Source organism: Helicoverpa zea, chromosome 22 (genome assembly GCF_022581195.2).
Source record: "Helicoverpa zea isolate HzStark_Cry1AcR chromosome 22, ilHelZeax1.1, whole genome shotgun sequence".
Taxonomy (NCBI): Eukaryota; Metazoa; Arthropoda; class Insecta; order Lepidoptera; family Noctuidae; genus Helicoverpa; species Helicoverpa zea.
In genome coordinates, this window is record NC_061473.1 from 3,675,815 (window position 1) to 3,694,796 (window position 18,982).

Genomic DNA, 18,982 nt, shown 5'->3' on the forward strand with positions numbered 1-18,982 from the left:
TTTTGCTTTCATTAGTTGATACTTGAGGGTGAAAGGAAATTTAATAAATCCGTTAGGGTGAATAGGTTCTTGAGTGAAGACTTTCGAAGTAGATGAATGTATTTTTAAGATTGAAGATGGGGGGGGGGGGCTGTAATTAAGTGTAAGTGCATTGAGCATAAGTAAAGGTGATGTGACCACATCTGGACTAATATCAACACGTTATAAGGAAGATTTTTTTTAGTTTGTTTGTACTGAAATGGCTCCGAAACTTCTGAACCGATTAGAAAAAATATTTTACTTATGTACTGTTTGGAAGCTATACTATTCCCGGGTGGTAAAGGCTACATTTTATCCAAATACGGAAACATATTTCCATGGGACGAGAGTGAAGCCGCATGAAACAGCCAATAAGGTATAATTATATTATCATAGGTGGATACACACAGGTAGAACAATTAATTTAATATTATTTGCGTGGGCAGGGAGGTGACACATAAATGTATTACATAATATTGAATTCAAATATAAACCAGTGTTATCGCCAAGCGGACCACAGAATCAGTATTGAAATTGGTAAAATTCTGAATGAGTAAAATATGGGTGCCTGCCTATATGGGTAGATTTATTAACCACAGATCGCTGAGCAATTCCTAGAATTTGAGATATAAAACATATTTACATAAATTAATGTCGTATTATACAATTTCAATTTAAATAACACTAGCCGTTATCTCGCGGTTTCACCCGCATCCCGTGGAAACTACTGCCCGAACCGGTATAAAATCTGGCCTATGTTACTCTGGAAGAGTGTAGCTTTCCAATAGTGAAAGAATTTTCCAAATCGGCTCAGTAGTTTTGAATCTTTCAGGGTACAGATAAACAAACAAAAAATAATTTCCTCTGAATTAGTATAGTTTCTATGTTTATATTAAATCAACACATATTACATAATGATTATATTAATCCACTCCACTTTCTACATCAGACAAAATTATCCATAGATAAAATCTGACGTTCGAATCCAGACGAAATTTTCTCCGTCCTACTGACCTTTCGACGAATAATATCGGAGCGAACCAGATGCCCAGGCTACCAATATTTAATTAACATTTCCCATCCAATCTGACGGTAGATATTTCAGAAGCAAGCTAAATAAATTATAATTATTCGTACTCTATATATTGTAGATAAGTTCAACTATATAATTTGGTCTTTAAGGACAATAGGTTAGTTTCTAACGAGTCAAACTCAATACTTTTATTGAACTGACAAAAACGGTTACTCTCTATGCAATTTGTACGAAAATGCAATGACATCACACATAGTTTTGTATGCATGAAAAGGCTTAACCTTTTTTTTTTAACTACGTCAAAAATCATCAAATGACCCCTTCCGCTGTGGATTAGCAGCGGTGAGGGAGTGTCAGACTCTTACTGACTAAAAATCGTCGTGTTCCGTCATAGGCCTTTTATGTACCAGGACCGCGGTATCTCTTTCGAACAACCCGCAGCCCAAAAAAGGCTTAACCTTAGATTAATAATTGTGTGTAATACTGAAATTTTAATTGCTGAATTTATCTATACTTATATTAAAAAGAGGAAAACTTTGTTTGTTTGGTTGTAATGGATAAACTCAAAAACTATTGGACAGATTTTAAATATTTTTTCCATTAGAAAGCTATATTATCTGCGAGTAACATAGGCTATATTTTATCCCGGTGCGGGCAGTAGCTCCCACGGAACGCGGGTGAAACCGCGGGAAAACGGCTAGTGTTATATATGTAGTTAAAGTATAATTTGTTTAAAAAATACAACGTTTATAAGTAAGCTATCGCTATTAATCATGTCTTGAGAACTATTATTTAGAATTTGACAATGTGTCACCATTAATGTTTTTTTAAGTACCTATATATTCTTAAGGCTCATGTTTGCCTAGTATCTTGAAAGGGGGTGTGATTTTTTTAGTTATGCGTTTCTAGATGATAAATTGCTACTTTTGGTATTGAATTATGGTATAAATGTTTATGAAATAGCTGAATTTGTAATGTATGTTTTAGAAGTTTGTAAGTTTTTCAATGAAACATTAATATTTCATAATCGAAATGGTCGTGACAGAGATGAATGGAAAATTCTCACTGAACAAATATTTTTTACTATATATATTTTTAACAAGGATTTTATTATAAGTACCAAATAAGCAGAAAAAAACGTACTTATCGAAGCATTTAGACAGTGTTAGCAGCCAATACGTGTTGAGTACAACCGCGCTGCAAATGTAGGTGTCATTCTTGTTGAGGGTAGCAGCGTACGGGTGTTCGTACACCTGTGTCACTGTTGCGCCTATCTTCTCCAAGCTTTCGTCCAACTCATGCTCTCCTGGTAGGACAAGAAGTGTGTTATTAGAAAATTTTATTTTTGTCACTAAAACAATTTTTTCAATAAAATAAAAAAGTACATACATGGTCTTACTACAAAAAAGATAAACAGGCGTTCAAAACCTGTTTCAGAAAATGTTGCATGGAGAATTTACCTTAAAAACGTGTCTAACGCCTGTGTAACTTCTTTGTAAAGAAATATCTAATCTAATAATATTTTACAGAATGATAAATAATGATCAGGGTACCTAAAACATAAAGGAACAAGATAGCTCTCCAAATACAGTCAATAAATAAAAATGTCGCTGAGAGAAAAATCTTCATGTGATAAGGGCACTAGTTACAACATTTCAAAACGCTCATCCATCAGTCGAGCAGAAAAAAGATGCTATCATCTTCATAGAAAAGCGTATCGTTTTTGAGTGCCCATTAATCCGCCAATTGTGTGACCCATTTTGGGTTAGACATGAAATATTTCCGAATATTTGGGTCCAACGTGACGAGTTCTCATAATCTATACACTAATATAATAAAGGCGAAACATTTTTGTTTGTTTGTATAAACTTGTTGTTGATTTGAAAAAATCTTTCAATGTCGGAAACCTACACTATTTTCGAGGAACTTGGTATATGTATATTTGATCCCCGTAGTAGTTCACACGGGAGACAGGTGAAACCGCGGGAAAACGGCTAGTCAATAATACAAAAAGTAGGATCATGACTATACATTCGAAAATAAACTTTATAACAATAGCACGAAGATTTATAGTTTCGTGAACTTTGTAACATATCATTGTGTTGAGATAATAGGGCTGTGCAGGTAGCGGACTAGATTATGAAGAGGAACATTAGAAAATAGGTCGATTAGAAAAGAACTGGACTTTCTACATACCAACGTATGTTTCATGTTCTGTATAAAAATATCGAATTGTTGCAGAAGAATTTTCCATTATTCCGTTTTTTCTCAAACATACAAGAAACCATACTGCGGACATTTTACGAAGAAAAACGGTAACAATTTTCCATTTATTAAAAAAATACATTTCCATTTAACATGACGTGTCTGTCTGTTTACATTAGGCCCGCATATCGCATTTGTAATGAAATGTAAACGAAAACAAAGCAAAAAAACTTTTATTGTTCATTCCTCCCAGCTAAACTAAATGAATAGGTTTTTATATTACGCAACTTTCCCAGACAGATTTATGTTTATTTTTCTGAAAGTTGGGCAATAATACATGGCTAAGACCACAACAATACCTATTCGTTGATTCGATGTATTTCGGGATATTTTGAAAATGTCGAAGATATTTTCAGAGAATGTAAGTAATCAGGATTATTTTTGGAGTCCTTACAAGTCCTAGGTACAGGCTATTGTTGCTTGAGACCGTCTATCTATTTGAGCCTGCAAAAGATCTTTATTGGGATCTAAGTAACCCAAAAATAATCATCCCCAATCTTTAGAATTTACAGTTTTTTGAAGAAAATACATGTCACTATATAATCCAAAAGAAAAAAGAAACCTACGTATTACAAAAATACAAACATTCAAATTAAGCCTCCTCCATTTTGGGAAATCGGTTAAAAATATTACCATGTACTAGGCGAACAAACTTCCTAGGAGCTAAACCTGACGTAAAATAATATATTTGAGGTAGCACAATCTCCGTGCCCCAGCACCACTTGTTAGTCTAAGGATTTAGTACCGGGGAGTTATGATAATCGATTAGTTCCCACTTCATCCTTTTGAAGTACTATCTGTTGGCACAGACGGAGTTTGGCTAAACAACTCTCAGATTTGATAACGGCTGAAACTATAAGGTGGAACTTGTGCAGGGAATTTGTTTTGTTCAGTGGGAATTAGCGTCAAAACCTTATTCCTACATATTATGTAGTTATTCATTCATATTAAAATGTAGTTGGCTGTAAGAAACTCTCATAAATACTGTTTTTTGTTACGTCCTGAATCCCACGACGGGATAAAACCGTCTAAGATTCTCTTTCCATATCATTTGAGAACTAGTTAAGTCTAGTTGACAGACAGGGATAGAATGCAGGTTTTCATCATGCTATCTTTGTCTAATATCACAATTTCCATAAGCCCATATTCCGTAATTAAACACAGCTGATCAAAGTCTCTCACATATAGGTAGCACAATCTACTGGTACCAGGCTACCATATTAACAGAGGAGTGGATTGGGCGCCTAAATAGATTACTCGTGTACCGGTGATTGGACAAAGTCGGTTAGGGAAAGCGACTATTTCTCGTGAAATCAAGGTTTATTTGTATTTTCCTACATACCTATCATGAAAAAATATAACAGTATGGGCAGAGAAAATAAGTAAATAAAGCCTTCACAAAACGGCTTTTACTAATCTTGAATGGTACGAAGTGATTTTACACTTTGCTCTTATAATCAGGAAGTTTACAAACATTGTTATCGCTGTAAAAACGAATTCTCAGCAATTCAGAGAAAAAGTCATAGTGCACACTAACATACATTGTTAAAGGTAACTTTTCCCTTTGACTTTAAATAATTTTATACACGAGCAAACAAACCATGTTACAATAATTTAATTAAAACAAACTTTACCATATGCCAAAACAGTGACCAGTTACCGCACTTCTTAACTTCTTGTAACACAAAGTCACAGCTGTTAGTAACACCGAAAACTGCTCTACTACTTTAATAAATAATATTTTCTCCAAAATGGCCCAAAACCAAGCAAATAAGCGGAATCGTCCTATTTTTTTCTCTAGAAAGTTCGAAGTTAACTTCGACCACAATTTGGAACTGTGTCCAAAAGTTGCAAATTGTATTAACTGTTTTTTGTGTTGGGAAAGTCTATTTTTCTTTTGATTTAGTGCTGTTTGGATATAGTGAGCTCGTCTGGTCAATGACCTGAACTGTAACGAACTCCTCATTTATTATACAGTCCTGGTCGTTCCTCATGTCGTTCCTGTGAAGTTATCGTATGATACCTCATTAGCGAAGTAGTGATTTGTATTGAACTTGACTATAATAATCAAATTTAAAACAGCACAGTTATTTGACGAAATCTATTTGTATGTATCTTGGTACTTATATCTACCATTTTTATCTTAAAGGATTAGGATATAAGCATACAAACGATGTTTTATAATATAAAACAGACGATATGAGACACTATGAAATGATAGTCATCAGAGCTTTATGAAACAAAAACAAAAAAAAACAGGTTTTAAAGACTTCGTTTAGCATAAACCTTTCTAAATTACAAACTTCATAAACCGTTTTAAGACCTTTTTAAATAAGAATGACTATTTAAAGTCAACTTATTTTTCTCATAACAAAATGTTTTCGAAAGAAAATAACAGGTTTGTAAATGAATCTAGACTTCGTTTAGGGTACCAGATATAATCTGTTTTGGACTTGTTGATACACTAATTTAAAAGTTAAGTTCTGGAATTTTGAGTAAGATTTTGTTTTGTATTATTTCTTCTTAGTCTTTAGGAAATTTGAAAGAAAATTGCATGAAAATTTTAATACACATGCAAAATATGTATAACTTACAAAGTGAGATTATTTTTAAAATCCCTTTATAGTTCTTTAATTTATTTTGTGTTTTATAATTTTCATCTTTCTTAAGCACCAGCCCTTTGCTTGTAAATAACTAAACTGAACAGTACTTTCGCCATTTTGATTTAAGTATGAAGCGGTCCACAGTACAAACGATATTTCAAGCACAGGTTTTCTAAACACAAAACAGCTGGGTTGCTTTTAATAATAACCATTCGGTGTATGATAGAAGATGTTTAATTAAAAACATACCCGTAGATCCCTGGTCTTCTTGTTCAGGCAGTTTAGCATCCACTCTTGAAGCACACAGGACTAATAGCACCACCCACATACTCATAGCTACTGTATTAACACTCAACTGTTGATCTAGAATGTTCGATTCACGACGCAGACCTACGAACGAATAGAGGGGGCAATTAAAGTTTTCTACAAAAAATCGCTTTATTGTCGATTTTGTTGAAGTCACGTGTCAGTCAGTCTGCGGAAGTTTAGTTTTGTAGGTTTACGGTTTTAGGATGATGAGTTAGGAGTATAAAGGGAGGTGCGTATTTGAGATTGAAAGGAGTGTTAGAAAGATTTGTGAAAATTGTACTAGTAACTCGTTACAGAGGGTTCGGAAACTTGTTTGTGTGACCAAGTCTCCTTTTAAATTGTTCAAATCAAATTGTACTGATGTTATTATTTCTTTAATCTTCATACTTTACCCACTAAAACTATAAAAAGGGTGCCCGTACAACATGTGTAGGTAAGTGTAACCCAGTGATTTCCATGGAAAAGCATTTTTATGCATCTACAAAGAAATAGTGATTACACAAAGACTGATTACGAAGAGAAATGAATAACCCAGCATTTTGCAATGCTTTTCAAAAACTTTACGTATTCAATTTTTTTTTTGAAAGTATGGAAAAAGAAAGAAAATAATATACTGCGCCGACCAAAACTAAAATTGGGGTAAGGACAGGAGGATGACGATGCTTTGATTAAATTTTTATCACTTTTTAGTACGGTAAAAAAAAACCGTGCGTATCGTTTTTTGTAAATTGTCTACAAAAATAAAAGCAACAAGTCCACCACTAAACTTTGCATAAGTGTACTAGGACGTCAGAACTCGCAGGATGTTTTCATCTCGCAGCCAATGTTTGTGTCAACAGCGATAGTGGAGCGGCAGTTTGGGGGAAATTGCTCTGGGAACGAGCCATAGTATTTCCTTTACGATGCCACATAGAAATCGTCGATACAACCAACTTTTTGTTCGTGTTTCTTCACCACGTCAATTTGCTTGGCTTTGGTAAATGTTTACAGTTCGAAGGGAAGTCACTATCCGTTTATTGTCTAATGGAATTGGTGAGTTTTGGTAAGTGACGCTCTAGTTTGGGGAAATCATGATTTTAATAATCGCATTTAATAATTTAAAAAAGAAGGATATTGAGATTCTAATATTGTATAGGTGTACGGCAAGATTAATATAGACCGACTGTGTGAATCTCACTTTAGTTAATAGTAAGTTTTAATTTACAATATAAGCTGTCCAGTGGTTATATAATCATTTCCAATAAAACATTATTTCTTTGGTGTTTTTATTTTCTACGGTTGCCTTATTTGTAGTAAATTACATTGGAACCCTGTGAAATACAAAATACGACAAATAAACAGACAATTAATTATTAGATCTTGTGGGATTATGTTAAGGTATAACATGATTCAGTGTAGTGTGAATTTAGTTACGAGTCTGTTATTAATTCATATCCCTTGAGTTTTGCGCGTGGTAACTAAGTAATTACATCTCAGTTCAGTGATAAAGCTATTAAATACACATATAGGTGGATATAATAGTATGTCAGGGTACAATTTTCTTTTAAAACTTCAAAAACCTTTGCTCCTAAAATTCGATATTTTTTGTTATCTTTACTTAAACACTTTCAAAATCTGCTCTCAAGAGTTAATAATTTCAAAGTTAAGACGATAAAATGACCATAAACTCTTCCAACTTATGAACTCCTAGTAGCTTGTATCAGTATCATCTCAAAATTTGCTTAAAATGAGCGAACAGAATTTTACCCCAAATATTTTTTTGCTTAAAATATATTCTAAACTAACCTTATTTTTAAAACAAAAATCCTATATTATAAAGAAGATCGGTCTCCCTGATATAAAAATCTTCACGTTTGCCTCTCGGGCTAAGGGCCGGCCAAGATAACTGTAGGGCAGTAATAGGTTGTCACCGGAGTAGGCACTTGTTAAGATAACGAGCCATTAACGCCCGGAGTGGCTATTAAGACCAGCGTCAGTTACGGCCCATTGAGACTGATTTCTATTTTGGTGTTATGTTTAAGGTGATAATATTGTTATGGATACATCCTGATTATGTAAACTAGGACCATCCTCACTGAAACGGTGCAAAGTCCAATCAAGATAGGTATAATGAAATAGCAACGTTGAAACTGTTTTTGAAACCTTAATGATATTCCATTTCCTGAAGCTTTACCTTACAGGTCAGTTGACATCGATCGTGACATTTTAAGGGGCTCATGAATACTTAAATATGTGCACCCTAAAGTGTCACGTATCCCACAGCCATCCAACTTGTCACATCTTCTATCCCACACATTTCACTGACTGATCTCAATCTCCTTGGCTCTCTGTAGTCCTAGTACCTATGTAATCGTGTTCGAACAATTTGTGAGATAATCGCCGGTCGACCCTGCTTACGTGATTGGATAGATTAGGTTACATGACATCTGATGTATTTGACGGACTATAGGAATAGGCTTTTGTCTTCATGGACCCCTAAAATATTAGTTTGAATTTATATATAGGTCAGCCATAAGTATGTCCACATCCTCACTTCTAATTGATAAACAAAATTTACTCATTCATTTATTATTCAAGGTATTAATTATTTATTAGATTGTTCATTGTTCCGTGAAATCAATTCAAATGTAGAACTGCACGATTCCATATTTAAATGGTTTTTATTATGCAGATCGTTCTAGATTCGAAATTCGCGCTTATCAGGTCAATGAATTTATTCAATCTATGCAATGTTTAATTTGAACTACATACTTGTATTATAAATAAAATATGAATTGTGAAGTTCTATTTTACCCAAAAATATTCACAAATAAGACCATCCTTCACGCGCCCTCCCCAAATATTTCATCGCATCTATTCATAGCATTTGAGGTACATATTTCAGACGTCGCAATCTCATCAGTCTCTTTGAGCCTAGATCCACGTAACAGATTACCAGCTATTATCCTTCAATGTATTGCCCGGTGGTCCTGCTTCATGTAGGTATACTATCACAATACTGGTAAAACCGAACAAGGTGCAATAATTTGGTAGGTGTATTATGATGAAAGGACAAACATTAAAATGTAGAACTGTTTTTATTTAATTGCCAAAAAAATATTCATTTGAACGAAACTTCACAAACTGGAAAATTACTTAATTCCAAATGGTAAGTAAAAAAATATGCAATTATTTTTAATGATACCAGGATCTCATATTCTGTAGGAGCTCTTTCCACCAAAAAAAGGAAAGTTCCATTTTCAAATTGGTGGCACTTATTGCGCCTTCTGACGTTCGTACTGTGCCACTAACCCTGTAAACGCTTAAGCACGTGGGTTAGGTATCTGGGGGTACGTGCGACCACGCTACGTGCCCGCCCGCTGTCAAAAGCAATCGATCATTACATAGCGCTGAAAACCGTTATTACAGGAACGTGACCACGCTGTATTTTATACCAGTGTTAGTGCCGTGACGTTTTTATTGATTTCAAATTAGAATACTGTAAGTTTAGGGTTGAAATTGTGATACGATGTTTTTTGTTAGACGATTTTGAAGCTTTATACGTAAATATTCGAAAACTGGCTTCAGCCCGAGGTTACATACGCGTCTTGAAGGTTCTACTTACTGCACACAGATAGAATAGAAAGTAGTCTGTATGTTATTTTCATTAATCAAAATCCATGTAGTTTTGGTGTGAAAGAGTAGGTAACAAATATATAGACACCATATAGGTTCGTCCTTACCAACTTTATCAAGCACTAGACCTTCACTCTTTTAACGACCCTCACCTATTATGTCGTTTTCCGGCGATTCCGCGGGAGGCTACGCGACACCACGCAGTGCAACACGACACCGCCTATTCGTGTCAACAACAAATAGAATTGGTTCTTTATGTATTAGTTTATAGTTATTATTTTGTTTGATTATTTATGTATTGTTTTTTTTATTTTTCATATGTATTAGTTTATAATTGTTGTAATGTTAATCATTTATGTAAGTAATGTATTTTTCTATGGGCCTTAGTTGCCTGATGTAAAAGAATAAATAAAAAATAAATAAATATTACATCTTTGCTAAGATTAAGTAGGTACAGAGCGTACTAAATAAACAAAATACTTCTTATCATTAGGCTCTTTCCAAATTCAAATCTTCATTCATCGTGTTCTAGATGACGTCACAGCACGTGCGAAGTCGTCCACGTTTTTTCTTCGCACGTCTATGCACATACATTTACAAGCTACGTCATACATATTTAATTTCGAATTACACAATTTTATGCATTACGTCGAATAAAATTAAATTCTAAATTGAATGCAAATATTTTTGAGTAAAATTGTGTTCGTCACTGTGCCCGGGCCTGAGGCTTTTAAGAAGCTTTTTGTGTCCCGAAGCTGATATTAATATGGGTAGACAGTTTTCTGCAATCTTCCTTTCTTGGTTAACAGATACTGTTATGTCCAATATTTTATTATATTTTTTGAACCTAAGACATACCTGCACACTTATTACATATCCTTTGGTATTTTATTACTTTTCTTAGTAAATCAATTTTTTACTTATATTAACACATTACTATGCTGAAAGCATTTGGTAAAAAAAAAAAAACATTTTGAAAATTGAGCAGTGTTTTAGTTGAAAGTGTATTACTGGTACTAGGCTAGCAGCATAATCAAAGCGGTTGGTTATTGGTTATGTTGGGTACCAATTAATAGAGACACTGGTATTGAAATCCGATATGCGTATAGATGTTAGGAAATTGACTTACCTATGGCTTCCATACAACTCTGTATATGCGAGTGTAAATACAGTAGTTTATTACCAAATACCAGATTATTGTGAAAATGTATCATCACACACATCATGAAACCTGCTCTGTAAATCAGTAGTCAGAAGTTTGTTTATATGCTGAAGCTTATCATGATATCCGGATTTTCGAAAATACCTACTAATCACAGGAAAGTATTTTTTTGTGGAAATTTTTCTCGAACGTTGAGATGAACTCTGAACCGTATACGACGGATTTCAGTAACTAACTATACATTTGTTGATTTGCTTACTAGAGATTGCAATTTGACATTACTTCTGTGGGGCTAATACCAAAATTATATCTCTAGGTATCGAATCAACTGATAGACAAGTCAATCTACATCAGACAGCTATTGCACTTAAGGCCTATTCAGACCTAAGCGGTATTCGCTACCGTCTGCGGCAGAGAAAACCCTGTGGGTATGCGGTAATATTACTGTTCAGACCTAAGCGGTATTCGCTACCACCTGCGGCAGAGAAAACCCAGTGGGTATGCGATAATATTACTGTTCATGTTCGGGATGCATGCCGCTGCTCCCGCGCGGTATGTGCTTCTACCCACAGCGGCAGCGAATATCGCTCAGGGCGCTCTAGCCGCGGTACTTGATACTAAATACCTGAGCGAAACCCGCGCGGTATGTACTTCTACCCACAGCGGCAGCGAATATCGCTCAGGGCGCTCTAGCCGCGGTACTTGATACTGAATACCTGAGCGAAACCCGCGCGGTATGTACTTCTACCCACAGCGGCAGCGAATATCGCTCAGGTTTGAATAGGCCTTTAAAGACATATTCATGTGTAGGTATGTAAATTATATTTCGACTGCAAGCAAGCAATACCTCCTATCTGACATTTTTGTTTCAAAAAACCAAAAAACTTGTATCTACCATAAACTACCTTTAGATTCAAAATAAAAACAAAAAACTTTATCAATCAATACTATGCTTAGAAAAAGAAAACTTGGATTTTCAGTATCTCATTATACCTTCCTCGGAATAAGGATTTTATTAAGTTTTATTGTTCCCCTTTAAAATCCACCCGGAGTCAGATAGGAGGTATTGCTTGCTTGCAGTCGATTTACCTAAATAATTATGTAAGTTTGAGTGGAATAAAAAAGCTTAATCAACTATTAAACTGAACTAAAAATATAATTTCACAAATCTAATTAACTGAAAACCACAAATTACACTAACCCAGTAAAGCCTTTTGAATCCTACAATTATAATGCAAATCCCGGTGTTGGTACAAATCTCAAAAAGATTGGATTTCGCGATGTTTTGTAGGTAATCTGATTACCTAGGCTTTTTGAAAGGGGTTCTGTAGTTCATAGTGTACGTATTTCGTAGGAAAATGGATTTTGCATTTTGAAAAAGTGTTGTTTTATTTTTAGCGTGTCATGAAGAAAGCCGATTGTCCATATCTTTAATGGTGATAACTATTCTCTATATAGCTTTATTTTTAGCGTGTCATGAACAAAGCCGATTGTCCATATCTTTAATGGTGATAACTATTCTCTATATAGCTTTAAAACACATGTGTATTTAGCAAGAAATGCATGGCATACGGAAGAAGCAGTAGAAAAGTATATGCGTTACATAGTTTTGTGATGTCAGAACAATCTAAGCAAAGAAATATAGTACTTATGATATTCCCAAAGTATAAATCGGACAATACAAAGGAGTCTCATAATAAACGAAAACGGGACAGTGATAGTAAAATAGCAGTTTCAGTTTTGGTTTTACCAAGATCACAACCTGAAGCAGATAAAGTGGGTATGTTACTTATGTAATTAACTAGCTGTTGCCCGCGACTTCGTCTGCGTGAGCAATATAGAATTTCCAATTTCGTTTATTTAATCATTCATTGCTCAACCCCCGTAGGTGATAGCGTGATAATGTATAGCCTATGTGTTGAACCGGCCCCCAGGTAATAGTCATGCAAAATTTGATTTCAATCCATGCAGTACTTTTTGAGTTTATCCGGGACAAACATACAGATAAACAGACATACAGACAAAAATTCTAAAAACTACATATTTGGGTTCAGAATCGATTATGGATCACCCCCCAAGTATTCTTTTAAAAAAATATTCAATGTACAGTTTTGACTTTCCTATCATTTTATTATATGTATAGATAAATCATTTCTTAACCAAAATTTTGCAAAAAATACTTTTTTCTATCCCTCCCAGAAACTGCATCAAAAAGGGCCATCATAACCCATTATGTAAACGAGTCATTAGATACATTTTCTCCAAACTGCATCCTGACTCATGTAGCCAGCTAACGACAGCTCATGACGTCATTATTATGACGCTCCGTCTAATGACGTTCAGAGCTTGGGATGTTCGTGGTTCCTCAGATAAGCACAGTTAAAGCTTCCGTCTAGATTCTAGATCGGTACTTAGCTTAACTTTCAAGCATTCCTCCTTGGGAAATTCCCTGAAGATGGTACTTCTGAGGCTTAATGGAATATTCAGATCGCTAATTGTTTTCCTCAAATCACTCAGCGGTATTAATATTTTTCCTTCCTCAATTATTATTGGCCTTTAAAAAGCAATGCATTAGGAATTTTCCGAGGAAAATAAGTGAAAGTATACCTATCTTTTCTATATTTTTACAAGTGATTGATGACCTTAAAATATTCCTGATTTTGAGGTGTTTTTGAGAAATTCTACAAGGAATACAAGGTTTCGTCATGTCCGTTTTGAAATAGCTGCCGACTGCAGCTTCTGACCGTACTTGCAGCGACTGCGTGAAATCGGTTGATTTCACATGCTGCCGAAACTTCGATATAAAATAAAATTATGTACCTAAATACATACAAATCAGTAGTGCAGCTGTGGCCGATTTCATGCAGTCGCGGCACGTGCGGTCAGCAGTTGCAGTCGGCAGCTGGCTTTCAAAACGCGAGAGAGTGTTCAGCAATATATATTTTTTTTACCTGTAGAATTCTGAGCAGAGCTTTAAACGCTAGGTATTATTAAATTGCCAATTCACACAAAAAAAGAAGGAAGAAAAACAAAAACCTATCGACTGCTCTCAATTTAAAACGAATGAACCTAATAAACTTAACTCAAGAGAGAAGAAATAAAGAATCAAGTTGTAAGACACTCAATCTTCTGGCGATCTCCAGATTACGCGGTTTAATCCGAAGAACCTTTAACAAGTTTAATTGAAAAGATTAAAGTATTATACAGGAGTTTTAGCGCTTCGGATTGCAACTGTGATGCTTGTGTCAAGCATTAAATTCTTGGAGATATTTACACTTTAGCAGCGCTGCATCAGTATTTCAATAAAGTCTAATACGGAGATAAAATTGATCCATATTATTATAATTGATCCATATAATTTTATTGACTAGTTTCTAAGTTCCAATTCGGAACAGGACGATTGGTTGCATATCAGCGCCCGAATCACGATACCTACAACTGAAAATTTGGATCGCCATACGCTTCATTTTGATATCTTTGCAATATACCGCCAAAAATAATGCGGCATGCTCATAGATGGTGACCACGATAGCAAAGTTGTAAGAATTAAAATTGACTGTGACTATAATTTGGAGGAGGTCCTCAATTCGTAAGAATCTTTTATTTTAGAAGTTCTCTAAAACGAGAGCCAATTCTCGGAGTAAATCAGTACGTAGGCACTCTTACAATCCGTAACATACTTTAACTTAACATGAAGTTTATACGAAACATAAAACCTAAGTTAGGTCTTCACTCTTACGTTACGAGGTCTGTAATTAAGTACAGGTATCAGACAGATTGGCAAATAAACTGGATCGTAGAGTTTTAGTACTGGATGTGAAAGAACTTGTGGTTAGGTAAGTTCACTTACAACATAAGCCTCAGTTTTCTTAATACAACTGTTTACTATGATTTTTTACGTACAATTTTTAAAGTAAACAGTTGTTTTTGGCTGTGAGGGAGAATATATAAAACCATGTAATCATCTAATAAAAGTCAGTATTTACTCATCAATTGTCGTGTCATTTACTCTCGAACCTTACACAAATAGGCCATCCGTACAGGCAACCTTAATCTAAGCTACGAGACTGTTAGATCAGTTACTAACTATAGCGTATGGATGGGTTACCGTGCTATTTACGCCTTTCTTCGTGCCTTGGAAAATACTACTGGTTCTGCTGAGTCTAACCTGCGTTTGCATAAAAGCTTATAGTCTGGTAAAACGAGATATTCCCTCATATCTCATATATCTAGTCGCCATTGAAGTTCTAATCTCTGAATGAAGACTGAAAAAATTTAACAAAAAAACATCGTGCATTTTCATCTAAGCCCTTCCATTCCGCATTAACAGTCACAACCAAGTAAAACGGAAACTCTCTAATTTTATTTAACCAGAATGGCCCCCATTTGTATTCATTCTCTAAATAAAAAAGCATCTTATTTTATCGTCTCCACTTATCAGGTGAGCTAGCCAAGATAGCCTTTAAAAAGTAACGTTCTGTGAAACAAATTGTCTATGGGCGGTCCATATAAAACAAAATAAGCACCTCCCTACGAAATGGTTATCGTTGCTACAACACTAACCCGCTGTAATGGCCGACATTTTGGCGGGAAAACGGTACCGCGGCTCATATCCTGCAATGTGAGGGTATTATTATTTAATTTAATTAATGGATGGACGATCTTTGTGCTGCAGAGATATGGTAATGATGATAGATAGTTTATGTAAATAGCTCCTCTCTTTTATGTGGCCCTGGTAGGTGAGCCTTTATGTTACTGTAATGTTCTTTTAGTAGAATCAAATGGGGAGGTAACTAAATGCTTTCTCAAAATGATTTATTTTTTAAGAAACAATCATGTTTTTCTGTAAATAATTTTCAGCCAATAAAACGCCATAACCATCACTCAAACCCTAGTTCTACAACCAATAAGTTAAAAGGGGTCACTACAAACCCGAAACTTCTTAAACCAACCTCTTTTAAACCTTTTAACGTTTCATGGTGGCCATAAATCGTTCCGCTGTCCCATTGATCGTTCTGTCCAGTGTTAATCCATCATACGATATGAAAACCCCTTTCCGCGATATCAATGAATGCCATGACGTTTAGAGCCTTATCGATGGCGGTCTGTGGGTATTTTTTCGCTGTTTTTTTGTCGATAAACATATTTTGCAATTTTTGAGTAGTTGTTGACTGATTTTTTTATTGTTTCCTGTTTATTGAAATATGGATGGATTATGTTTGTTGGTGTTGATAATTGGAGTAAGATATGGACATAACTTTTTTTTAAGGAAGTAAAAGTTGCGATCCTACTGTATAGCTACCTATATTTATTGCCAATCTGTTGATCCTTGTAGTTTCCACCTAACTACAGGCCCTAGTAGTTAGATAAAGATGCATTGAGATTTATAATTAGATTATATACTGACCTCCAAAATTATGAAAATGGAACTCATTACACCAAATAAACTATATATGTGCACCCGTGTCCCGTAGGAACTACCTTATACACCATTAAAAAGCATATTGCCTCATTCGATAAATAGGCTATCTAACACAATTTTTCAAATTGATCCTGAACTCAACACGTTCGAGCAAACAACCAACAAACTCTTCAGCTATAAAATATGTCACTCTTCTTAATACCTTTTATAATTAAGTAACTCTTTTACTTCTATCAAAACGCACCTAAACATGTCCAAATTGTTTCCAGAAGCTGGTCGTCGGGGGTCCGAACCAGCGTAATTGGCGTGGCATCCTCATTGCACTGCTGGTCATAGTAGCAGTCCTAGCGCTGATCGTTACATCAGTAGTGCTGCTCACCCCCCCTGATGAGGGACCCAGGGTTAAGGGCCGGCGGTTGAGGATCCAGGACTTATTGACTGAGGAGCTGACGCCGGTGCGGTGGAATGGGACTTGGATTTCTGGTGAGTTTTTGAGGATTTTTATTTTTGGGTGTTTGTGAGATGAGTGATGTCATAATCACGCAGAGAAACGGTATGGTTTGGAATTTCTATATTTTATACTGAATTTGGGTTAAGTTACTTTTATGTTCAGATCTGGTTTCTGTCTGTGTATTTCTGAGTGGAACGTTTACATTATGTTACGCATATTAATCCCTTGTATGCCAGTGCGCGATTTACGCGAGCCACAATGGATTTTCTATTGTTCTCTATCGGCATTCAAGAGGTTAACCTCTACATAGATTTAAATCTATGCGAAGATTCTTTATCTAAAAGAAATTTATCTTATCTCCTTTTGATACCCATTGATATAACTTTTCTTACCTGATAAATACTGAGTGAAATTAATTCATTTTTTGAGTTCTTCAAAAATAAAAACCGGTATCTAGTCAAACCCATATCAAAAAAACAAAACAAAAACAAACTTTTCAGCATTTTTCCAACTTTCGCATCGGATATAATTTTCACGAACCAACAGAGTTTTTCAACGAATTAATTAATGAACGGTTTCACTGATAAATATTTATGCTCACGAAATGAAATGAATAATTTCATATTAACGGATATCAGCATGGAAGGCGGGATCTCGAATAAAATTTAATTAATAACTTTGTATTATTAATATTCAATTAGTTATAAATCATTTTTGTTGTTTTGTGTCTCTTGAGGCCTAATTCCGCAATTATCAGACAAGAATGCGTAATTATATCTAACTTTTAAACAGTTTTTATTTAAATAGTCAATCTTTTCATCACGTAATAGTAGTAGGGTTCCAATAGTCAAAAATCACATACTTTACTAATGAGTCAGAACTCACCTTACTCACCTTAAAATAAGCTTTCTTAAATGCCACATTGAGCTACGGAGTACTCAATAATACATCACACCGCTCAAATACTGAACATATTTCACCAACTTTCTTTAAAAGGACCAACTTCACAGTCGCTACCGCAAATCTTTGCAGAAAATACTTAGCGTAAAATCCTCACATCGTATTTTCAAGATGGCGAAAGTCTCCAACGTGAGAGCGTCCGACACAGAAGCTCCATACGTTCATAGTGCCCTAGTACCTTCACTAAACTAGTAGTGCTAACTTAGATAATTTAAGTAACTGGAGACGCCAATCATCAGCCAAGCTTCTCCCACCTATGTATGTTGGGATCGGCTTCCAATCTAACCGGATGCAGTTGAGTACCAATGTTTTACAAGGAGTGACTACCGATCTGACCTCTTTAACCAAGTTACGCAGGCAACCCCTTGGTTGTCAGACTTCCTGGCTTTTGGCTACAGCCGGGTCAACCGACGCCATTCCATCCCAAAAGTACAAAGAGCACCGCTCATTACTTGTATATATACATTAATTAATATGCGTTAATTATATGCTTGTGTTTGTCAGTTTATCACATGTATGAGTAACAACGTGAAAGAAATGCATGCCTGAGTTATCGCTTACTGAGTAACCTCGACACCCGCGCGTAAATAAGCAGTTTTTACCTCGTAGCGATTTTTGCTCCTGGCGGTTCCATTTAGTTCAATGCTCTAGGAGTGCTACGAACTACTTACTACCACGCCACACTTGCAAGTACCGCAGGCAAGTTTTAAGTGGACTTTAGTGTTAGAACGAAGCGAAGGTGGGAATTTTCATAATTTTTTGTAAGTGTGGTAAAATTGTGGATTCGTGAGGAAGATCTAGTTATTATATTGCATTGGTATCTAATGTGTTTTAAGTGATTAATGTACGCGGTAAAGTATATTGAACACTGTGTTAAAATACACTGAAGCGATTTGAAGAATTATTTCAGTGCTTGTTAAAGTAACTTTTTGTGCGGGTGCGCAAAGTAGTTTCCACGGGAAGGATTATACAAAAGAGTTACTGCGGCCCTGGTACATAAAAGGCCTATGACGGAACAAGACGGTTTTTAGTCAGTAAGAGTCTGACACTCCCTCACCGCTGCTAACCCACATCATATTATGACCCCTTTTGATGATTTTTGACCTCGATAAAAAAAGCAGGTTATACCTACCTCTTCAAGCCA

General features: G+C 35.3%; 1 protein-coding gene across 2 annotated transcripts in view; it reads left to right on the forward strand.

Moving 5' to 3' along the window:
• LOC124641103 (inactive dipeptidyl peptidase 10) overlaps positions 1–18,982 on the forward strand; it is a 181,852-nt gene that overhangs the window by 55,920 nt on the left and 106,950 nt on the right. For both annotated transcript variants that reach the window (XM_047179079.1, XM_047179078.1), the window contains exon 3: positions 16,697–16,910. In XM_047179079.1, coding sequence (XP_047035035.1) covers positions 16,697–16,910 — 214 coding nt within the window. The remainder of the gene's footprint in view (positions 1–16,696; positions 16,911–18,982) is intronic.